At 40.3% G+C, this 25,332-nt stretch overlaps 2 protein-coding genes across 4 annotated transcripts in view; both read right to left on the bottom strand.

Annotated features, from left to right (window-relative positions):
- Positions 1 to 105: 105 nt before the first annotated feature.
- Positions 106 to 25,332, bottom strand: part of Eqtn (equatorin) — a 28,703-nt gene continuing 3,476 nt past the window's right edge. The window contains exons 2-13 of one of the 3 annotated variants that reach the window (XR_005504519.2): positions 25,167 to 25,322; positions 24,023 to 24,109; positions 22,531 to 22,593; positions 21,888 to 21,932; positions 20,780 to 20,839; positions 17,354 to 17,507; positions 16,373 to 16,446; positions 16,131 to 16,254; positions 10,733 to 10,824; positions 9,157 to 9,379; positions 2,576 to 2,663; positions 106 to 771 (exon numbers count right to left, since the gene is read on the bottom strand). Coding sequence is in view for 2 of the 3 variants with exons in the window: in XM_039110577.2 (XP_038966505.1) it covers positions 10,737 to 10,824; positions 16,131 to 16,254; positions 16,373 to 16,446; positions 17,354 to 17,507; positions 20,780 to 20,839; positions 21,888 to 21,932; positions 22,531 to 22,593; positions 24,023 to 24,109; positions 25,167 to 25,322 (851 nt within the window). In the remaining variant the exon portion in view is untranslated. 3 annotated transcript variants of the gene reach the window in all.
- The window catches only part of Mysm1 (myb-like, SWIRM and MPN domains 1), a 104,352-nt gene continuing 104,256 nt past the window's right edge, over positions 25,237 to 25,332 (bottom strand). The window contains exon 22 of the mRNA XM_039111107.2: positions 25,237 to 25,322. The gene's annotated coding sequence lies outside the window, so the exon portion shown is untranslated. The remainder of the gene's footprint in view (positions 25,323 to 25,332) is intronic.

Below are 25,332 nucleotides of genomic sequence, written 5' to 3' on the forward strand. Positions count from 1 at the left end.
GCAGGACATAAATGGGGGGAGGGCAATAAGGGGGATGTATAAGGGAATACCCATATGGGAGAGGGGAAGGGGAGGGAATGGGGGCCTATGGACAGGAAACCAGGAAGGGGAATAATCTTTGAAATGTAAGTAAAGAAATATATAATAAAAAATTAAAAAATTCCTGATGCAATAACTATTAGTATGTTACATAGAAACCTAAATATCAGCAGTCTTTTCTAGTTACAATTTGTAAACCTGATTATTCTGCTGTATTCTTATTCTGTCTAAAATGGCTTAGTTATGATGGAAGAAAACATCCATTAATGTTTACCAAAACCTGATATGTTTAAAATAAATAAATCTTAATACACTCTTGTTAGGGAACCCCTATTCCCCCCCAAAAAAAAGAAAGAAAAGAAAAGGAGAGACAGTAACAGACAGCAAGGAAATCCAGTGAATCATAATAATTTAAAAATCTGCAATCCACCAAACTGTGATACCTAGAATGAATGGAAAAATTGCTTTATATACTACCTGCTGAGGTTAAATTAAGACCAGATAAGCAATTTAAAGAGACCTATAACTAGGTGGTTGGTACAACAGGAAATGAAGTCAGCATATTAAAGCAACAGCTGCAACCCCATGTCCACTGCAGAATTGTTCAAAATGACCATGGGATGGAATCGACATAAGTGTCAGTCAATGGATAAAGAATACGTACTGCATACTGAGATGCTATTTGGATTTTACAAGAAGGAAATTCTATCATTTGTGACAGGATGAACAAACCTGGAAAACAAAAATGACAATAGGTTAAGTACAACAGATACACACAATCACATGGTCTATTTTATATGTGATACATTAAAAGTCAAATTCAAACACATGGAAAGTACTGGGGAGGTTGGGTAGACTGGTGAAAATGGAATCAGAAAGTTTCAAGTAGGCAGGAAAATCTCCTGCAGAGAGTCTGTCTGACACCACAATCATTACAGGGAAAAACATACAACACACTTACTAAGGCAGTATATTTAATATAAGTGTTATCACAATAAAAATGATAAACATAAAAAGTAACTTAAATGATCTTTACCTGGCCATTCCACAATGTGTGTGTGTGTGTGTGTGTGTGTGTGTGTGTGTGTGTGTGTGTGTACATGTACTTCATGGTATAGACTTAAATATATAGAACTTATATTTTTCAGTTTAAATTTTAATGGGTCTAAATCTATTTAGATTTCTTTTGCTTTTGACCTAACTGCTCTGGAGACATTCTTGCTGACTCTTGGATTGCTGGTCTATGGAAGTTGAGTGAGAGCAAGGATAACCCGAAAACTGAAGACACGGCCTTTAGGCTTTGTATATGATTTTAGAATGCATGGTTAGATGGCTTTATTTTGCTTTGCTTTATCCCATATAGTTGGACTTTCCTGAATATGTATTATTTATGCCCTTGTGATCTTCCCAACAAGGACATGATAAGAGAGAGGGTAAGAAGTTCTGCAGTGTGCATTACAGCCATCCAATTAGACAAGATGGATGAAGCAAAGAAGTGCAGGCCGACAGGAGCCGGATGTAGATCTCTCCCGAGAGACACAGCCAGAATACAGCAAATACAGAGGCGAATGCCAGCAGCAAACCACTGAACTGAGAATTGGACCCCCGTTGAAGGAATCAGAGAAAGAACTGGAAGAGCTTGAAGGGGCTCGAGACCCCAAAAGTACAACAATGCCAAGCAACCAGAGCTTCCAGGGACTAAGCCACTACCTAAAGACTATACATGGACTGACCCTGGACTCTGACCTCATAGGTAGCAATGAATATCCTAGTAAGAGCACCAGTGGAAGGGGAAGCCCTGGGTCCTGCTAAGACTGAACCCCCAGTGAACTAGATTGTTGGGGGGAGGGCGGCAAGGGGGGGAGGATGGGGAGGGGAACATCCATAAAGAATGGGAGGGGGAGGGGGATGTTTGCCCGGAAACCGGGAAAGGGAATAACACTCGAAATGTATATAAGAAATACTCAAGTTAATAAAAAAAAGTTCTGCAGTGGTATTTAAAAGGCACTTGGTTATCTGACAAAGCTGCCAGAAATACACACTGGAGAAAAGACAGCCTCTTCAACAAGTGGTGCTGAGGAAAGTGGATGTCCACTTATAGAAGAATGAAGTTAGATATGTATGTATCTACAACCATACACAAAAATCAACTCCAAGTGTGTCAAAGTCTTAATGTGCATGAAACCCCAAACACTGAAACTGCTAGAAAAAAACATAGGTAGTGCCCTAAAAGTTATGGATAGAGGAAAAGTGCCCTAAAAGGTATGGATAGAGGACTCCATTCACTCAGGAATTAATGTTAACTGACAAATGGGAACTCATGAAATTTTAAAGGAAATATCAACTGAAGAATCTATTGGTGTGACAGAATCTTTGCCTGTTATACATTCACTAGAAGATTAATATCCACTATATACATAGAACTTAAAAAAACAAAAAACAAAACCAAAGAATCAAGAAAGTAAGTTTTTTTAAAAAAATGGGTCAGATCTAAACAGATCATTTTTAAAATAATAAAAACAGGTTTAAAAATTACCTTTAAAGTATTCATCATCCTACCGGAGAGAGGAATAATCATTCTTCCCTTGAGATAAGATCCCTGGTAGGTTGTCCAAGTGGCCAGCCTGAAACAAATACACACATGAGCAACTGTAGACTCAGCAAGTTGTGCATATGCATGCATGCATGTGTGTATATATACAACAAAAAGAAGAGGTCATAAATTTGGGAGATTAGTGTCGCAATACTAGCTATAATGAGTAGATCAGCAGTGAACATGGTTGAGCAAGTGTTGCTGCAATAGAATGAAGTGCAAGCCCAAGAGTAGTATAGTTTGAGAGGTCACCCTTTCCAGAGGACCAGATAGGTTGCCTGCAGACCTTCTCTCCTCTCTCTGTTCCCCAGAGACAAAATCTCCTCCCCCCACACACCCAGAGCTCCAAGAGAACACTAGCTCCAGTCTTCCTTCCCCTCCCAAATGCCTTATGTGAATCCCACAAACCATCCCTTCATAGCGTCTCTCTTCCAGGTCCCAAACTCAGGCAGACACCCCCCGTTCAGTCACAGGGTATACTTGCCAGAAGACCAGTTAGGTAGCCTGCAAACCTACCCTGCTCTCTCTATTTTCCCTGAGGTCCAATCCCTCAGGCTGGACCCATGTGCTGCCTCCCCAACCATCACCCTTGCAGTGTCCGTGCTTTCTGTAGATCTCACAGATCATCCCCTCCTGGACTCCAAAAAATCAGCATCTTAGACCTATAATCACTCCAAAATCACATGTCTAGATGCCAGCATAAGAATCCAACTAATGGGGCTGGAGAGATGGCACTGACTGCTCTTCCAGAGGTCCTGAGTTCAATTCCCAGCAATCATATGGTAGCTCACAACCATAATGGGATCAAAAAGAACACAATTAATAACAGCCAGGGCAATATATCACCACTGGAGCCTAGCTAAACTAACACATCAGGCCCTGTGTGTTCCATTAGCTGATGAATAAAATAAAGGTCTTAAAAGCAACTATATAAATATGATAGAAGTCCTAAAAGAAAGAAATTAATAAATTCTTAAAGAAAGCTAGGACTGGGGTTGGGGATTTAGCTCAGTGGTAGAGCGCTTGCCTAGCGAGCGCAAGGCCCTGGGTTTGGTCTCCAGCTCTGAAAAAAAGAAAAGAAAAAAAAAAAAAGAAAGCTAGGACTATTCAAACAAACAATTGGAAGAAATGAATAAATTCCCTAAAAAAGCCAAGAAAAAAACCAAACAGTTAAAGGAAACAAATGAAGTGATTCAAGATCTGAAAATGAAATAGAAGCATTAAGGAAATCACACGCTTACAGAATTCTGTATATTAAAATTTTAGGAATCCAAACAGGAACCACAGAGGCAAGCTTCACCAACAGAATACAAGTAATGGAAAAAAGAACTTCAGGCACTGAAGATAAAATACAAGAAATGAATGCATGGGTCAGAGAAAATGATAAAGCTAACAAATTTTGGACACAAAACATCCAGGAAATCTGGGACACTATGAAAAACACCAAACTGAAGAAGAATAGGAATAGAAAAATTCCAGCTCAAAGACCCAGAAGATGTTTTTGACAAAATCATAGAAAAAGTTCCTAACCTGGAGGAGATGAGATGTCTATAAAAGTACAAGAAGCTTACAGAACACCAAATAGGTTGGACCAGAAAAGAAAGTTTCCTCAACACATTATAATCAAAACATTAAACATACAGACTATTAAAGCTGCGAGGGATAAAGATTAAGTTACATAAAAAGGCAAACCTATTAGAAATTCCCCATGCCTCCATGGATCCTCTAAGAGGCAGAAGGGCCTGGTCAGATGGCTGCAAACTCTAAGACCACTAACGCCAGCCCAGACTACTGCACTCAGGAAAAATTTCAATCATCGAAGATGGAGAAAGTACAATATTCTATGATAAAGTCAAATTTAGGGGTTGGGGATTTAGCTCAGTGGTAGAGTGCTTGCCTAGCAAGCACAAGGCCCTGGGTTTGGTCCCCAGCTCTGAAAAAAAAAAAGTCAAATTTAAACAATACGTATCTAGAAATCAAGCTCCAAAGCTCCAATCTAAGGAGGAAGGAAACCTCCAAGCTAAGGAGTTAACTACACCTTAGCTTGATAAGATAAAACAGATAATTTCACATCAGCAAAACCAAAAATAAGTGTGAAAACACATACGCACACACACACACACACACACACACACACACACACACTAACACAACCACCACCACCAAAATAGCAGGAATCAATAATCATTGGTTATTAATATCTCTCAATATCAATAGTTTCAATTCTCCAATAAAAAAGACACAGACTAACAGAATGAATGAGAAAATAGGATCCATTTTTCTGCTGCATCCAAGGAAAATACATTTGAACATCAAGGATAGATGTTACCTCAGGGTAAAAGGTGGAAAAAAGATATTCCAAGCAAACGTTCCTAAGAATCAAGTGTGCATAGTCAATTTAATATCTAACAAAATAGACTTCAAAAGAGATGAGGAAGGACACTTCATACTCATTTAAAAATAAAACTACCAATATGACATTTCAATTCTCAACATCCATGCCCCAAATATAAGAACATCCACTTTTGTTAAAGAAACACTACGACAGCATATATCACATATCGACCTTACACACTGATGATGGGAGACTTGAATATCTCACTCTCACACGTCAGCTAGACAAAAACTAGACAGAAACTGGAGATAACATGTTATAAAATGAATGGATATTTTTAAAAAAAGGATTTACAGAACATTCCACCCAAACACAAAATCATATATCTTCCAACCAGAACCCAATGAAACTTTCTCCTAAATTGACCACATACTTGGACACAAAGCAAATATCAACAGATACAGCAAAATCGAAATAACTCCCTGCATTCGTTCAGACTATCATAGATTAACTGGATGTCAACATCAACAGAAAACAGAGAGCTTACAAACTTATGGAAGCAAAACAGCTCTCTACTGAATGAAAAACTGGGTCAAGACAAAAATAAAGAACAAAATTAAACTTTTTCTAGAATTCAATGAAAATCAAAATACAGCACACTCAAACTTATGGCACACAAAGCGATGTTAAAAGAAAAGTTAATAGCATTAAGGGCCTTTAAGAAGAGATTGGGGAGATCTCAAACTAGCAAGTTAACAGCTAAAAGCCCACCTGAAAGCTCTAGAACAAAAAGATGCAAATACACCCAAAAGGAGTTGATGGCAGGAAGTAAACTCAGGGCTGAAAGCAATAAACTAGAAACAGAATAATAGAATCAGTGAAACAGAGTTGGTTCTTTAAGAAAATCAGCAAGCTAGTCAAGCCATTGTCCAAACTAAAATACAGAGAAAGAGCGTCCAAATTAGCAAAATGCTCACAAGTAGGATTAACATAGTAAAAATGACCATCCTACCAAAGCCAATCTATAGTTTCAAAGCAATGCCCATTAAAATTCCAACAGGATTATTTACAGATCTTGAAATTACAATTCTCAACCTCATATGGAAAAGCAAAACAAACAAAAACAAAAACGAAAAAGAAACAAAACAAAAAACCACAGATAACAACAAAACAAAACAACAACAAACAGCATAGCTAAGACAATCCTGCATCACTGTGCAGGTGTCACCATCCCTGATTTCAAGTTGTGTTACAGAGCTACAGTAATAAAAACCACATGGTATTGGCATAAAAACAGCAATGTCAATCAATGGAATCAAACTGAAGGCCCAGACATAAATTCACACACTTAGGGGTACCTACTTTTTGATAAAGAAGCAAGAATTCTCCAATGGAAAAAGAAAGCGTCTTCAACTAATGGTGCTGGTCAGACTTAATGTTTGTATGTAGAAGAATGCAAATAGATCCATACTTATCACCCTACACAAAACTCAAAGTGGAACAAAGACTTCAACATAAAGTCAGTTACATTGAACCCGATAGAAGAGAAAGTGAGGACTAGCTTTGCCTCGAACACATTGGCACAGGAGACAATTTCTGACCCAAACATGGGTAATGTGCGCACTAAGATAACAATAAATAGGCCTTCATAAAACCTTCTGTCAGGCAAAGGCAAAGCATCAATTGGACAAAAGGGCAGCCCAGAGTGGGAAAAGATCTTTACCAACTCTGTGGAGGCATAGAGAGAAAACCTCCAGGCAGGATCAAGTAAGGACTGGTGACAGGTGCAAGTAGGGGCTGGAATGCCGCCCTTGAGAAGAAAATGTTTTTCTCACTTGGCCTTAAACTATGTTCTGCTGTGTCCTTGTTTCTGTGGAAGCCGCTCTCATGCTCTCTTGGTTATGGCGAGTATATTTTGATAATAGGAAGAGGGGTGATTTGGTATATGAATATTTTAAGAAGCCTTTGCTTATTCTTATTTCTTTCTTATTCTTAACCTTATTTCTTAGTTTTGCCTCAGTTGTCCCTGGTATTGTGGGAATAATGATCTTATGGCATCTTACCAAAATGGAAATTGTAGTAATGCATATTCATATCTATATAAGGATTAATAAAGCTTGCAACTGCGTGCAGTTGCTTCTGCCTTTGCTCTGCATCCTCAGTGTCCTGTTTATTTGCAACCGTACCCAGGGCCCCCAACGCACTAGACGTTGACACAACTGCACATCTGATAGAGAACTAATATACAAAATATATAAAGAACTTAATAAACTATGTATCAAAAACCCAAATAATCCAATTAAAAATGGAGTACAGATCTAATTTTCAACAGAAGAATCTCAGCTGTCTGAGAAACAGAAAAATGTTGAACATCTTTAGTCATAAGGGAAATGCAAATCAAAACTACTTTGAGAGATCATCCTATACTTGTCAGAATGGCTAGGATCAATAATACAAACGACAGCTTATGATGGCAAGGATATGGAGCAATGAGTACACTCCTCCATTGCTGATGGTAGTACAAACTTATACATCCACTTTGGAAACCATAGGGCGGTTCCTGAGAAAATTTGGAATCAATTTACCTCAAGACCCATCTGGACAGCTTAGGCATATACCCAAAGGGACACTCCACTCTACCACAAGGACACCTGCTCAACTATGTTCATTGTGGCTATTCTCATAAAAGCCAGAAACTGGAAACCACCTATGTGACCCTCAACAGAAGAATGGATAAAGAAAATGCAGTACATTTACACAATGGGCCACAGCTGTTAAAAAAGCATCAAAAATTTTTAGACAAATGGATGGAACGAGAACCAGATCCAGAAAGACAAATGAGGTATGTAATCATTTATACGTAGATATTAATCATTAAGTAAATGATAACTAAGCTACAATAAGTAAACCCAGAGAGGTTAGGTAAAGAGGATGACTCTGGGAGGGGTCACATGGGTCCCCTGTGGAAGGGGAGATAGATTTTTGTGGGTGGATTGGAGATGAGTCCAGACAGAGCCGGAGTGATCAGGTGGAGGGGATAGGATGGAGGGAGAGAATATGGTGAGAGACTGCTAGAATTGCGGAGAGGGGGACACTTGGGCGGGTAGTGTGAAATCTAGTGCAGTTGGAACTTCCTGGAACCTATGAGGATGACCCTAGTGAGGACTCCTCCTAGTAATGGAAGATGGGGGTGGAGGGTAGATCCTGGGGAAGAGGGGAGGTGGGGGACCCAGGAGAAGCAGAGAGAGAGAGAAAAAAACTGCAGTGGGGATGTACTGCATGAGAGGAATCTATTTTAAATAGATATACATAACAAATGGATGAATGAGTGAATGAGTGGTACAGCTGGATTGGGGATAGATCCATTCCCAGCGTAGCGAGGAGCTGCTACACTAATTTCCATAGTGACGGTACACATTGGCCGTCCACCAGCATGTATCATGCGTCACCATAGAGTATCATGATGAGTGTTCCCCTTCACTCCTCGCCAGCTGTCACTTGTGTTATTGACTCCGGCCATTCTGACTCGTATAACATGAAATTATGAAGTCATTTTGATTTGTGTTCCCCTTAATGACTAAGGATGTTGAATTTTTTATACACTGATTATAATGTTTAATAAATGAACAAAAGAAATATATAAAAGAAACACAAAATTAATGTTTTCTACATTATAATAGGAATTTGCAAATAAAATTACATGAAATCTAATTTAACATTATCAATTCGTGAAATTGCAGCACAGAATTAACCCATCAGTATACTATATAAAATGGCTGAAGAGAATGTAATGATTTTAATGATGAAAATTTTTAGTCATCTTTCTTCCTTTCATTGAATATTATTTAAATTACATGCTATATAGATTCAAATTTTATAAACGGTAATTGGAATTGGGTTGCAATTATATATTTTTATTTTATTTTATTTACTTATTCACTTTACATCCTATTCACTGGCCCCCTCCCAGTCATGACCGTCCATTATCCTTCCTCCATCCCCTTCCCCTTCTCCTCTGAGCGGGTAGGGAGTCCTTAGGTATCCCCCTACCCTGGTACATCAAATCTCTGTGAGGCTAGGTGCATTCTCTCCCACTGAGGCCAGACAAGGCAGCTCAGCTAGAAGAATATATCCAAGGGACAGCCACCAGCTTTTGGGATATCCCCAGATCCATTTGCTCAGGACCCACATGAACATCAAGCTGCACATCTGCTACATATGTACAGGGAGACCTAGGTTCAGCCAGTTCTTTGCTTGGTGGTTCAGCCTCTGAGAGCTCCGAGAATACAGGTTGATCCTGTTGGTCTTCCTGTCGAGTCCCGAGCTCCATCCACTCTGGCTGTGGTCTCTGCATCTGTCAGAGTCAGCTTCTGGGTGGAGCCTCTTAGAGGACAGCCATGCTAGGTTCCTGTCTGGAAGCATAATGGAGTACCATTAATAGTGTCAGGGACTGCTCCTTGCCCACAGGATGGCTCTCAAGTTTGGCCAGTTATTGGTTGGCCATTTTCTCAGTTTCTGCTATATCCCCTGTCCCTGCATTTCTTGTAGTCAGTATACATTTTTGTTTGAAAGTTTTGAGGGTGGGTTGATATCTCTATTGTTCCACTAGAGTTCCTGCTGGCTACGGGGGCCGGCCTTTTCAGGCTCCATGTTCCCAATGCTGTGAGTCACAGCTAAGGTCACTCCCACTGATTCTTGGGCACCTCCCTTCAGTGCTTCTCATTCATTCGAGTTTCCTCTTTTGAAAATTCAGTTGAGATCTGTACCCCACTTTTAATTCGGTTGTACTCATGGTGTTAAGTTTTTTGAGTCTTATGCATATTTTTGTGTTAGTCCTCTATTGAATATATAATTAGTAAAAGTGTCTATAATTAGTAAAAGTGGGAATTTTGTAGTCTGCCACTTTGCCATTGCAGACACTTTTTAAGTTCATGAGGACCCACTTATTGTTGATCTGAGTTCCTGTGCTAACAGTGTTCATAAAGTCGTTTCCTGTGCCAATGAGTTCAAAACTATTCTCCACTCTCTCCTTCAAAGGAACAAGTCTTTTCTATCGTTTCCTCTGGATGGCAATGAAGCCACCAATGACACACAAACACAAAATCCTGCTGGCTACAGGGGCCGGCCAGACATAGCACCACAGGGTGACAACTGAAAGGTGACTGTGTCCCCTTATCTAACCTTCACTGGAAGTGCAAATGTTAGAATCATTTTTAGAAAGTGGCTACTCTTCATTATGTCCGAATGGTCATCCCGAAGGCCAGTAGCTCCTGACTTGGGGGAAACCTGTGGCTTTGACTGGGTAAGTGAATTTAAAATTCTGAGTCTTCAAATAATAAAGGTGGGCATTATTAATTTGTGGTGAAAAATTCAACAGTGTCAATAAAGCTGTTTTCAGTGACAATGGCAGATAGTGGAAAATGGCTCCGTAGGAATGTGATCATTTACTTCCCACGTCTGCCCCCTGGTGGATGAGGAGGTCTTAAGCACAAAGGAAAGCTGAAATGTATGTGGCCTTTTGCCACAGAGATAAGCAACTAAAGGACACACATCTGTTTTGGGAGTCTGTGAAGTTCCTTTTTGGTCAAGAAATGCTTTTTCAACCTGAAAAATCTCTTTAAGCTCTAGCTGAGTGGCAAAAAAGCAATTATTCTACTTTAGCCTACCTACCCGCCTTAACAGTACGGTTGAGTATGTGTTAAAATCCAAGCCTCATTTACAAACTAAACTGTTGAAGATAACATTTTTAGATATAAACTACTTACTTGATTACCAACCAGTGGCAACTGGACACTTCAAATAGATGATCGACTCACAGAACTGCACACAGCCTCCCCCAGCAAAACAGTTCCTTCGTCTACAACAAAATACCATGTAAAACGTCAGGCTCACTGTTCTGTGGTACGTCTCTCTTGAGATTCTGACCAAAACAATTCATATTTTCAGAACACTTCAGACATCAAATAAAGGCCATTTCCACCCACCACTCAAATCTCAGAATTAGCAAACAAAATTCCTAAGCATGTGGATTTATAATCCTGAGAAAAACTGTCCAGTGTACCCAAGAATTGAAGTTCAGGCTGGGTCACAATACCCGGGGCAGCACCTCCTGTTTTGTTTTGTTTTGTTTTGTTTTGTTTTGTTTTGTTTACTAGAATAATCATGTCCTTCTCCTCCTTCCAAAGATCCATTTTCCTTTATTATTTCCGTAACTAACATGAGATGTGGTCTAATTATGCTCTTAGAACTCTGAATTTACTTTAGATAATCTGCAGGGTTTGGCAATACACATGCATCCTTTTTACATCATAAGCTTCCCTGGATCAACAGCCTTCAACTTGCTGACCATATTCTATTAAGAAATCTACTGAAATCCAAAACAATATACTGGAAAGGTAGCTGCTTTAAAAAGGAGGAAGGAGAAATCAGACGATGCCAGCAATCATGGGATCTAAATGTAACATCTGGGTTTTACATTCTCTTTAAATGAGCTTGGTTATTCAGCCAGAAATACATGTTGGCATAAATTGAGTTTACTGGCTGCTGAAATTTGGAAAGCATTGTTAAACAGGACCACGAGAAACAAAAGTCTACCCATTCTGCAGCTTAAACGTTACCACTTCACCAGAAGCTGTGTTTAGATAAACAGTTTCAGCTATTGCAAGGGTTGTGAGTTAAGACAGCAAGCACTTTCTCAGCCCAGTTTTACTTAACCCAGGGTTCTGAGGTGCCGGACACATAATGGTAACTAAAGATCAACCTGAGACAATGGCTCTGGGCTTGTCAGAACCTTGTGGGAGTTTGTGAAAAACAGAAGCAAGCTTTATTAAGAAGAATTATACAAAAGTGAGAAATTGAGGAAAAGCGAGAAAATTAAGGAAAAATAAAACGGGAGAGAGAGAGAGAGAGAGAGAGAGAGAGAGAGAGAGAGAGAGAGAGAACATCCATCATCCAGGAAAGGGGGAAAAAGCTATAGAATTCCTTTGTTACAACTTTTATGTCTATGACAGAAATTTGACCAAGGCTGAGGTGAGCTCTATTAAGATTGGTTCATTCTTTGGGCTAAGATGGGCCAGAGCCAATAGGACATGTCTTTCTGGTCCAACCAAGGAGATGATCATACTCTGTTCATGAGATGCTGGCCCTGTTATGGACGGTTGAAGCCCCACAATGACCATTTCTGACTCCATCTTTGCTGGATTTGTAGCTTGATAGTATGGATCCCTTGGTTGGCATCATAGCCCTCAGACCTTTGCTGGTGTCTCTGGCGTTGCTAATTACACTAAGCGCTCTTTGTTCCCACATTTACATGACAAGCACGTGGCTTTACTGTGGAAAGAGAGTTAATAATCAGTCAACAAAATGTAACTATATATTTTCTTGGTTACCCCACATTTAGCTCTTTGGAGTGGTCTGAGGTGGTCTCTTCTGCAGAAGCCTCTCATTAGAAACCTTCCTGACTGGCAATTTAAGCTGTCACCATCAGTTGCATTAGAAGCAAGAAAATAAGGGCATAGAATCTGTGCATATCTTTCAATGGCTTTGGGGATTTGGGAGGATGGGTGGGGAAGGAAGGGTGCTGTCTTTCCACCCAGGCTTTTGCCTTCTCATCTACTGAGGTCCCTCACTCGTGTGCTTCAGTATTCCAAATATTCCCATGCTAAACCTTAATCTTCCTTTTCACCCCAGCCTTGCTGTGATATGTCAACAATTTGAGTTTTCACCATGGGTATTTTTTCTCTTACCACCCACAGGAGGATAGCTTCTGCATCAGAACCACCTTAGTTCTCCCTGGCTAGGAAACATCTACTTTTGATTGGTAATTGCTTTACAAGGCAACAGAGTATTTGCAAGTCTCAATGTCCAGGTACAACTGTCAACAGAGTCCCCACCTACCCTACCCTCCCCAGAGCACAGAAAATTCCTTATGATGATTTCACATGTGAGACAGTTGGGGACATCACCTTCACACGTTTCTGTTGCTCAAGCCTCCCGAGCACCTTTCTCCAGCCTCACCAGTTCCCGCCACAGCCTTTCCCAACAGCACCTGTGCCCTGCATTGTTGTAACCGTAGTGAAAACCAGGCAGATGCTAAGTTTTACTTGCCCTGAAGGACAGCATCAGCATACACACAATCCTAAACATCACTAGGTAAGCTCTGTCAGCCAGGACTTGTGGAACTGCAAGACCACCCCAAAAGCACACAACAAGCTCCCTCCCCCTTCCATGAAAGATCCCCAGCATTTCATGTTAGGCATACCTCAGGACTTGATGCAGGAAGGAACAGGAGAACAAGGCTGGCTCTTAGGGTAATGCTAGGCAGACTTGCGGGGAGGGACTCCTGGTTTGATTCCGAGGTCTCAGGCAAGTTCTCTCACCTACCTCAGCCAGTCTGTAAGAACTGGCCCACAGTACAAGCAGAAGGAAACTGAGCAGAAGTGATTACTATGCAACCCAAGCTATCGCAAGGCAGAACTTAAAGCAATTCTTGAAGGCTGGGTGAGTGGCGTACGAGGAAGCACTGAGGAGACCTAGGTGCTTTAGAATGGGGAGATACCTGTCAGCTGCTGGAGAAAAGCAAGCCAGGAGGTCTGTGGAACCTGCTCAGGAAAGGCAGGTTTATTGACAGCTTAGAGGATTAGCAGGAGACAAGGGTACATGGTCTGTGTGCTGTCATCTCATTTCTACAGTAGAGCAGGAAAGACTGTCCAACATCCTTCATGTACCTCTACCCAGCTTCCTCAAACATCCCTACTGACTGTCCTTTCTAAATATCTATCAGTTTTGTCAGGAGTCTGGAAAGCCAGGTGGTGTTTTGTTTTTTGTTTTGTTTGTTTTACTGTTGGTTTTGTTTTTGTGCTGCTGGAGATTAAACCCAGGGCCTTGTGCATGCCAGACCTGGATCTATAACTGGGCAACATACTGGAATAACTTTCAAAACCTAGTTAACATGTCACTTTTGCCCATTTTAGTAATACTAGAGTCATTAAACTTCCTTATAATGCTTTGCTTCACAGCTAGAAACATTTTGATTTGAAAGTGGACTTTTCCACTGTTTTCAAACAAGAAAATTCCTCGCACCTCTAAGGATAGGGGGAGGGACAGAGGGGAAAACGAGGCACTATTAGTGGCCTTAGTGATAACCTCCTGCCATCTTCTCACAAGGCCTTCCACACTGGGAGACTCAACTGAACTCCTTAGTGCCTTGCTACATTCAAGCGCCAGCAGCCATTTTAGCTCACTGACCCCTCACCCGCCTTCATGGCTTTAGGTGCCAGTACACAGGCTTGAATCCAGCCCTAGAACTGTCAGAAAGGCCTGAGAAATGGCAAAAGGAACTGGCAGAGGGTAGCAAATGCTCAGGGCGACCCACGGTGCCTCAGAAACTGTCCACTATTGGGCAGGATCAGGACAAAGTGAACGCCTGCCCTGTAATCGAGTTTCTCTCATGGGTAGAGGCTTATGTAGTCCACAGCTACTCAAAGGTGGAACTTCATTGCCCTCTCAACCGATGGTGAGTGAAACAGAGTCTGGGGAGAAAAGATCACCCTAAGGACTCTCGAAGTGGTGGGGAAAGAGAAGTGAATCTAGGCTCCACAGGGAAGAAGAAACATCTTGCTAAGCCAAAGACAGTAAAAAGAACTTCTCATGAGATGAAATAACACTGCGAAAGCTAATGTCCTCTGGACGTCCTTGTCCCTAAGGGCCTTTGACCTTTTGTGGATCATAGCCAAACTCAAGCAACTCAGGTAAGGCATGGCTCTGGCTCACCTGAGATTCCATGGGTTTGTATCCCAGGCTGGCCTCAGACTCCCTATGTAATTAAAGATAAACTTCTGATCCTCCTGTCCCTCCTTCCCCAGCGTGGGCACTGCAGGTGTGTACCACTAATGCCCAGATTTATTTGGTACTGAGGACAGAAACTGGGGCCTTCTGCATGCTGCAGAAGCATCCTACTAAGGACATCCACAGCCCACGAGATTCCATAACTTGGTTTGTGAAATAAATGCGTCTTTCATGGCATAGTGTAACTCAGTGTGATGCAAAGTGTCTGGCAGCCAGTAAATGGAGGCTTGTTGGCATCTGCTCTGGGTCTTTTCCACATCCACATACCTACAAATAAATGGCCAGATGCCTGCCCTAGGATGGTCCCACTTAAGGACACAGTATCTCTATTTCATAAATTGAAATATCCTTTGTATAGATAGCTTCTATAGTTTTTAATAAAGTCAGACTTTGAAGTGTCTTCCCAGTTACAGCACCGTGATCCTGGGTGCATGTGACTGGTGGGAGAGAGAGCTGTAAATAATAACAACTCCCTCTCTAGGAAATTACCCGCTGAAAGGACCTCTTCTGTGACTTACTGGCACAACATGTTATCCCCAAAGATTACAAGTATTTTAGAAATGGAGGAACTCTTTAATTCACTATCATGTTTGTATGGGCACATACACCCATGCCACAGTATACCTGGAGACGTCAGGACAAGCAGGAATTGAGTCCCAGATTGCTCATTCCATGGTGGGTTCCAGGGATCTAACTCAGGTTGTCAGGCTTCTATATGGCAAGCACTTTCTAGCTGAGCTATCTTGCTGGCCATGTTTTTCCGCCTGACCAGTGAGAGCAGCTGCATAGCCTCAAAACAACTCAAGAATGCTAGCAGTATTCATTGCTGGCTTAGTTTTATCTCTTGTTGGTACCACTGTTTAGCTAATGAAACATAAGCCAGACTTTTTTTTTAAACTTTGGTGTAGAGAGCAGTAAAGTAGTCAGGCACATGTAAAGGTAAAGATGGAAATGCCCTCATTTAAAGATGAGTCTTAGTGTGAGGTTTTATTGCTCTAAGCGTGGGTGGATCGGTAGCTCCAAGGTGGTCTTGAGCATACTCAGCTAGGGTTCTATCACTGAGGTACCTCTAGCCATGAAGACCTGTCATAGTCTCTAGACTATCTGATGAGCTTATTTGACAAGTTTCCTTTAATTATTTCCTTGTACATTTTCTTTTAAATAATTCTTATAACATAATAACTGTGATAGTTTTTATTGAATGTCCTTAGGAAGTCAGAAAATGTGGATGTTTCTGAAATGTGCAGTATCAAAAGGAGAACATTTATGTGACAAACACAGGTCTGTTTTTATAACCAAAGAATTAAAGTTATTTACTCAGAGATTCTTTCTTCCGTGACTTCAGCCTCATTCACTGTGTTACTTTCAATGATGACCACCTTACCCGACTCCTCAGGAGGAAGGAAGCTTGACTCTTCGGTTAAGACTGTTTGATTAGAGCCTGCAGAAAAATCCATAGATTTAGATTTTGAACTTCTTATGCTGGATTGTTTCATCTCTGAAGAAGGGTGGCCCCAAAATGTGTGCTCTCTGCACTTTTGGAAAAAGATGTATCTGACCTTCTGATGGATGGAAGTAAGACAGAGTTGCCAGCTCTGGGTTGACGGAGTATTGGCTCTCACAAGTTTTGTCGCTAAAAAGAGAACACACACCAAGAGTGGTCTTTAGTTACATAGACTTATGACTGAAATCAGAAGTCAAGACAGAAATGGATTATGTCCAATGTATTAATGCAAATGGTATGGTTTTTCTTTCATTATAGCTATATTGTACTTAATCCTTGTGTGAATGAACCAGCAATATCTGGTGTAGGCAGCCTATATCAAACTGCAATATTAGAATTTAAAAGCCAATAATAAAAGTTGCCTTAATTAATACATGCTTAAAAAGAAACACAAAGGGAAGCTGAATTAGGGAGAGTAAATATCTAACTTTATAGGTTTAATGGATCAGAGAAATACATCATCAAATCACCCCAGTCAGTACAGTAATATTAATGATAATTGTGAACATTAAAAAGCAGTCATGTGGGGTTATTTAAAGTAATCTATGAAGGTGTACAAAAAACGTTGTAAAGAGATCAATCAGGCCCTCAGGCTCAAATGGAATTTAATATTTTTATAAGAAAAGACAAATGATTATTTAAGATAAATGTCTAGACCTCAAGGCATAAAATTGCAGATTTTCTGTCTATTTCAAGGTCTTAAGCAAGGCTACCAAAAATTTTTAAATATTAAATCCTAAGCAAATGATTTACTTAGAAGAGAATAAATAACCTTTGTGTTCCAGGGCTATTTTGCAGGGATACAGAGGGAGGAAGCATTCTCTAGCTTCTATATCCTTCCTAATGAACTATGTGTGTTCAAAACAGTGAGATAGGCCCTGAGACAGAGCCCACGTTCCTAATGCTTAGAGGAAGTGGATTCAAGCTGACTGTCTTACACATTACTGAGGGGGAAACATATTCCTATCAATACACACAAGACAGGAAGAAGAGGCCATGGACTAGTTCTGAAGACCACAGAGGCCAGTAGGCTTACCGTAGGTGTCTCAATTTGTACAGTGTGGCAAAACAGAATATCAAGAGGGGAATTAAGAGAATAAGTGTCATCAGTGAGATTCCCAGCATTAATTTGAGCTTGATTTCCTCTAGCTCTGACAGCTGGTCTTCATTGGTACTATTTAAATCAGAGGCTGGAGGAAAGAAAGAACACAATGAGAAACTGAGCATCGTGGGAGCTTTCCTTGAGGAATAAGGAACACAATGTATCAGCAGTAATCACAGCCCACTCTTCCCATGCCAGACCATGGCTAAGCAAAGGCCACAAACACACTTTCTCTTTCTTTCTTCATAACAGTCTTGGAATAGCTGTGCCTAACTCCATTTTATAGACTCATAAAAGTATGCAATCTTCTACTAATCAAAATAGGGTTTTAAACCCAAGTATTCATAACGAATTTTTTTTATATAGCTTCTTTTCCTGGCTTTACTGGAGACCACTTTAAATAACTGATCATCTCAAAAGAGATTGTTAGAACAATTTACAAGATACTGGTTCTTCGGGGAGGACAGGTGTATGCCTTGCTGTTGGCATGCACTGGTTATTCTTTGGAACTCAAAGTGTGTAGTGTTGGTGGTTTCCTCTATAAAGCTTAAGAGATAAGTTTGCCATTTTATTAACAGGGACAAACTCGGTGTGCTTGGTATTGCAAAAAGAAATAGAAATGACATTTTAAGGTTCCTGAAATGGGTTTATAATTACAGAATCGCGCCTGGCTCCAGAAACATTCTGATAAAATCCGAAGAAACTGCTTTTCTGTCAGATGTTGGACCTTCTTGAGATTATGTCTGACTTAGAATATATTTAATGCTGAAGCTTTTCTTCTCACAGTTCCCCCATGCCTGCTCACAGTGTTGCAGGCATTTTCACTACTTTCTAGGTAATATTTAGGTAATAGGCAACTGTAAAGACATGTCCCCATGTCAATGTTCTCTGACTTTTGAACACTTTAATGATTGTACCGGTGACACAACCCAGCAGTAGAGTTCTTGCTAGCATGTTTGAAAGCCTAGGTTCAGTCTCTATTCTCAACCAACCAAACAAAAAATTTATTTTCCAAGTAGAATGAAACATGGACAGCTGCGAATGATTATCTGATTTGAGACCCATTTGGGAACATTTGAGCAGATTATATTAAAATGAACTATCCCCCTTAAATACACCTATAGTTCCTATGGTGGTTTGAATAGGTATGATGCCCACAGATTCATGTGTTTCAATGCTTGGTCACAGGGAGTGACATTATTAGGAGGTATGGCCTTGTTGGAGGAAGTGTGTCACTGTGAGGGCAGGCTTTGAGGTCTCCTGTGCTCAAGCTCTGCTCAGTGTAGAATCAGAGCCCATCCTGGCTGCCTGCAGAAGGCCATCCCCTTCTGCTGCCTTTGGGTCAGGATAGACAACTTTCAGCTCCTTCAGCACCATGCTGAATGCTGTTATCCTTCCTACCATGATGATAATAGACTGGACCTCTAAAACTGTAAGCCAGCCTCAATTAAATATTGTCCTTTCTTTGTAAGACTTGCCATGGTCATGGTGTCGGGTGGGCTGGGAAGGACCTGATTATTCTGGAATTCCCTAAGTAGAACAGGCTGATGATGGCCTTGAACTTCCAGAGAACTGCCTGCCTCTGCTTCCCTAGTGCTAGGATTAAGATGCTACAACATCTTTGTAAGTGGGTTCATTCATGCTGTTACCTCAAAAGATCCTCTAGCTGCTGCTCTGACCCCCACGCCCACCAAATCGTGCCACATTCCCCACCTGAGAGAGACAGAGGCTGAGTTACAGAAAACTGCTGTGACTTTGTATTTCTTACTGAGTTCTCCTCTAAGCCCAAGCCGGCCCCGTCTTCTAATATCTAGGCCCACGACAGCCTTTAACAGAAACTTTACCCTCCTTTTTAAAGTCTTTCTCTGTGCCGTCTGTGCCAGGAGCCATAGAGGTTAAGCCAGACTAGGTGGTGGTATAAAATGTCTTGTCTACCACACAGTAAACAAAGGTCAGAAACTGCTTTTGTTCTCTGATCTGAAGGAAGCGGATAGAACTGAAGGGTCTAGCCCTTCAGAGCAACTCATAGCTGCCTGTGGTCATGAAGCTGTATCCTTCTTACATTCCAAGAACTGAAAGATCTTTGTCTCTTCAAGGTCCTATCATGAGTGCCTATTGTCCATGATGCTGTCTCTCCTAACTGCTTTTACTTTAGGCCTAGGAATGTGGTTGCCTAGAACTCTCCTAACGAAGTACGCCTGAAGGGTAGTTTGCTCTGGTCTCCCTGTCCTGCAAATCTTTTACTCTTCCTAACACAGTATATTTATCAAGGAGAAGGCTTTAGAATATCTAACCACTGAAAGTTACAGAATTTGGGCTGGCCTTTGCTTTATGCCCCAATTTCTTCATAAAATGGACATGATGGAAGAACGCTTATAATGCAGCTAAAGCACCAGAATACCTGAGAGTGTGTCAATGTATATCAGAACATGTGATATATAGTGTGTGTCAGTATATATCAGTGCACCCGATATATAATGTGCCCTCAGCAAATGGTAGGAATCCATTCCACGTTCAGCTGCTTAAGGGCAAACATCCAGAGATGACATGTCTCTAAGGTATCCATCATTTGTCATCCCTGCTTTGTCATTTGGTCAGTGGCTTGTCACCATTCCATTTTCTTCAAATAACTCAAGGCAAAAGCTACTTTTCTTAAATAAGTCATTACAGAACTGGACAAACAGATTTTAGATATGCCATCAAACATATGTTGTTTTCAATTATTTACTTGTAGGGCAAAGGGTTTGAAGAAAATTAAAACATTGCCTTTTAATACAACTTTCCATCTAAACTAGGAGTTTAGTTCGAGGTACCCATATCTGGAGGTGCACAACTACCTGTAACTCCACTTCCAAGGGATCTGATGCCCTCTTCTGTTCTCCATAGGTACATACATACATTTGTGTGTACACACACACAAACACACACAAACACACACACATACACACACACCTTAAAACTCTAAAGAAAAGCCCATTTTATATATTATACACAAATATACTTTATTTTATATATTCTATAGATTTAAAATATATATTTAAAAGACCATTATATACAATACCTACATACATGTACACACACACACACATCTATATAAAACATATATTCACTCACATATCAATCTGTTTCAATATTGTATGTTAGAAGACTGGAAGATAGTAGTAACCATTGGTAAAGGGGTAATAAGAATACTTGAGAGGTAAATTTGTCTAATGTAGTCAATGTCCTCTCTGACGTGGCATTAGCATCAATTACACTCTTCCATACACTACCCTTTGCTATGAGAAATTGTTTCACAATGCAGCCACTAAAATCGAGGTGACATTTATGTATCTATTAATTAAAGTACTTTGTTCTTACCTGGAATTGCTTGATAAAATAGATCTTTATCATCCATGCTCACTGCTGTTTCATTTATAGCTGTTAAAACAATATGCTGACATTATGATAAGTAACATCCACGTATTAAAATGTTTGCATGTGTATAAAGCTATTCATTTTAGTGTTGTTTTGTAAAGTGGACATCTCTATAACTCATGTTGAAACAGAGCTTATCTAATGTGTGTGTGTATTTTCCATTGGGTCCATCATACTATTAAGGACATTAACAAACTATTTAATACTATGCTTAGGGGACAGTTCAAGGTATGACCGTACCTGCACGGAAACTAAAAATATTTGAAGCTGTCTCAATACTGACAAATGACCTTGAAAGATTCTACAAATGCTGACTTTGTGGTAACAAAGAGATCTCAGTGAGTAGAAAATCCTGAATGTAAATACAAAACACACAAATAATGGTGGTCCAGTGAACGTTGTGTGTATTTCATTTTTATAATGTGTCTGCAATATATTACATATGGTAACGTGTACCTCTGTATCTCCAGAGAATATATACATGCATGGGTTGATCTGTGCATTGTACTGTGCATGTGTATTTATGCTGTACACATTCCTTTCATGCACAAACATGCACTGACACTTTTCACTCGTGTGTGCATCTCTGTGTTTATGCACATGCTGCTCCAAACATGGAGGAGCTGCACTGGGCAAAAACCTGGTTTCAGTGCTGAGCCATGAACTCAGTTGGGTGACTTTTTTCAATCTGGACTCATCTGTTTCTGTAGTCAAAGCTAGAAAATAAGAAGATCATGATAGTTACCTGCAACACAATGAAAGACAGGAAAACCAACTTCCCTATACCAGCTAGTGTCCTCTTGTTTTTAAGGTACACTCTACACTGCAACGGTTGCAGGAGGACATACTTCTGGGTGCAGAAGACTCAGAAACTGCAACTTTTATCATTTCTCTGAGTACAACATTTGCTATTACAAGGGGCAGTAAACACACGTCTGTTGATTATTGTTCGAAATTAGTCACGTCTTATATAAAATGTTATAAATGCCTTCTTATAGAAACTATTAGAAAATCAAAACATTTCCCCAGTTACCTCACTACATTAATTTACCTTTCGCTAACATTGTCCAGAATGCAGGCACATTGGGGGTTGAGCCTGTTCAAAAGAGATAACAGGGGTAATGGATGAGAATCTATTGTCCCCAATTAATTTCACACTCACTCAAAAACCTACGAGAGTCACCCTGGATTGTATGGCTTCCCAAATATTTCATAAGGAACAGTGACCTTGGCAAGGAAAAAAAAACCCAGCAGTTTTGAGTTTGTAACCTCCCATCCCCAAGACCCTCCCTCAAATAATCCTAGGAAATATTAGTCATTGTGACCAGAGATACATTTATTCCTTAGTCAAGTAGAGATATGTACGTTGTCATAAAAAATGTGAAAATATACCCCAGATGCTTATCTGAGCTAAATCCAAACCTTTATAAATGTATTTTGTAAATTTACATGTCTATTTATAAATATTTTAAAAACTTCCATAATGTTCACTTCCCATTGCTTGTCAGGTGCCTTTGAAAACAGACTCTTACGTATTTGCCACTTAAAAGATTCCAGGTGGTTCTAAACAACAGCAGCATGGGCTCTTTGGCCACGCTGCTCACTCAAGCCATGTGCAAAGGAGTGCAAGCTAATGGCATGAGCCATATGATAGTATACTCCAGATAGCAAGTACAGTGTAGTAGTCGTAATACTTTTACGAGAGGGTTCACTACGTTTATCTTCTTCTCCACTGGCAGTTGCTTTGCTGGATTTATCTAGGAAAAGGGAGAAAGCATTTTTAAGCATATTTAAAACACCAACCAGTTGTCCAGACAAGGAGAGAACAAAGGAAAGAGAATGACTTTTCTTTTTTTGAATCAGAAATGAAGAAGAGGAAGAAAGGCCTTGGAGATTGGAGAGTTATGTTTTTGGGATGTCTGAAGTGGGTTGGTTTGTCTGCACTCTATGACGGAGAGGAAAAGCATGGAACTTAGGCCTTAGAGGTAATGGAGAGCTGTTGGGTAAGATGCTTGGCTTCGGTGGGCTCGCTAGGCAGGCCTCAGTGTAAGCCTCAGTCTATGAGGCATCCTTGCAGAATTGCCTGGATGAGAGTATTTGGGCTGTACTGGTTAACTTAGACAAATAGTAACACATGCTCCAAATGGGGTGCCATCTCTCTATAAGAAGATTTCTTTGGAGGGACACAATTTACAGAGCTTGCAGATCCATCACAGGTATCCTGTTAATGAGAAAGAGTAGAAAAGGGGTCCTATTTCTGAAATAATTGATTCTGACAGGACTCAAAACAAAAGACTAATCCCAGCTACAATACAACCATTAATTCCTACTAAGGAGAACACCACCCAATTGTCTCCATTTACCTTATAGAGACTATGCTCAAGCAATTTATCAATGAAAGCTATCCTGGAGAGCTCTGTTTATCTGATGGACCTGTGCTTTTGGAATATTCTACATGTAGAAGGCACTTCAACTCTTCTTGACAATCCTCTAGATGTGGAGATGGAATCTAGGGTCTTGGGTTTTCTTCCTTGGGTACGTGCTTCTCAGTAACTGATAGCATTGGGAATTTGAAGTGTCTGGGATGTGTAAGAGTCAGTTAACTGGATCTTATTCCACACAACTCAAGAGGTTTGATCTACACAAGCAAGATACATGGTGAATTAACTAAGTTTGTCCTAAAGGTGTGAGTGCCACAGACTTGGAATTGCTAAATACTCCATTATTGTCAAGTAAATTTGTTAGTAATTAGGCATTAATGAGTCTGCCCCAGTATTGATATTCTGCCCCATAGCCAGAAAAAGGCCACTTTTTGCTCTTCAAAATATAAAAGTATAAAAGAGAAAAAAACCCCACAAATACGGGTTTAAGAAAGGTGAGTAATAGCCTGGAATACTAAATTTGGTCAATGTTTCCTTCTATGCAAACTGAAAAACAGAAGTTTTAGAAAAGAGAAACTCTGTCTGCCTTCTGGAATAGTCACTGTAAGGGGCATAGAGTTTCACAAAAACTTACAGTAGAAAAGGTGTGGGGGGGGGCGGGGGGGCGGGGAGATGACAGAACCCTGCTGGCTTCCAGAAGATGAACTGTAGAGGTGAAGCCTTGGGCTTCCCCTGCTTCCCCCGGGGCTGTTCTGGAACCCTAAGGTCTTGGTGTGTGCAGCGCTGAAGTGCATTCAGTACTTACAGTCCTTCATAGTAAACTTCAGGTCAGTTGTGGCTGTCACAGACACTTCAGTTTTCGTGCCTTTTGAATCTGGTGTAGTGAACACATCTACAAAGAAAATCCCAAGTTTTTAGCAACCAGTAAATCACTTCTTACATTTTTTTCTTCGTAGTAGTTCTTTAACTTTAACTGACTAAAGAAATAATAATTACAAACAAAAAGTGTGAGACATTTTTCTTCTTCAAAGGAAGTAGAGCAAGGGGTAAGGTGAAAATTCATGAGGAAAAAAAGTCAAACCAATTTTCTTATGACACATAACCATGAGAAACAATTGCTGTGGAAATTCATAGGAAATAGGTATGTATATGATGCCAAAAATCTATTTTTTAGAAGAGCAATTCTGTCACTAAGTTTTAACCTCTATGTCTTGGAAAATGAGACAGGATTGGAGAAAGGTTGCTGAAAATATTAAATGAAATCAGATTAGAGTATAGCATGCTTTTAATTGGCTTTGTCTAACGTCATTGCACAAGAGGGAAATCTGCCTACAGAATCAGGGAGTCCATACCAGGAAGAGCGTGGGGCACAGATTAAGCTGATGCCCCCACAATCTCCAGAATACCTTGGCCACCAGCCACTGGAGGAAACAAGGAAGAGTTCCCAACCTTTGGTTTGGATGGAGCCCTTCCTTGTCTGGTTCTTTGATCTTGGATTTCCAGCCTCTAGAAGTGTAGGAAAATAGTTTTTGATTGTCTTGATCCTTTTAATTTGTGGAATTTTGTTTCAGCAGCCTTCAAAACAGATTCACACCTCAAACTAAAGTTTTGGCTAACTGCCCTGGAATTAGATCAGTTGTCACTCAAGTGAGTCTGAGTGACAGTGCCATGCTGAACTATGGTTAGGGGAAACTGACAAAGACAGCCTTGTTCCATTTCATAATACCCCATGAAGAGTTGTAGGAAGCAAGGCTTTCAACGTTACATGCTGACACGTCTACAAAGTCAATCAGGATTTCAAAACTGGAAAGCAAAGCATGATGGGAGTTTCCAAGGCAGCATGAAGACAAAACAAACTAAAACCAAAGAAAAACAGAGACAAACCAGACCAGCGCATTATCTTTTTGCATCAGCTTTTGATGATGTATGCTATTTACTTTGAAACTTACATTGCTTTATGTCTTTATAGTAATTGCCAGTTTTCTCATTGGCAGGAGTATCACCTCCATTATCTTCTAATTTTTGGAAAATAGCAGAATTCTCATCTGTATTATTTTCTTCCTCATCATAATACTGATCATCTGAAATCGTCACACCAGGATCCTCTAGAAAGGA

The sequence above is a fragment of the Rattus norvegicus genome, chromosome 5 (assembly GCF_036323735.1).
Source record: "Rattus norvegicus strain BN/NHsdMcwi chromosome 5, GRCr8, whole genome shotgun sequence".
Taxonomy (NCBI): domain Eukaryota; kingdom Metazoa; phylum Chordata; class Mammalia; order Rodentia; family Muridae; genus Rattus; species Rattus norvegicus.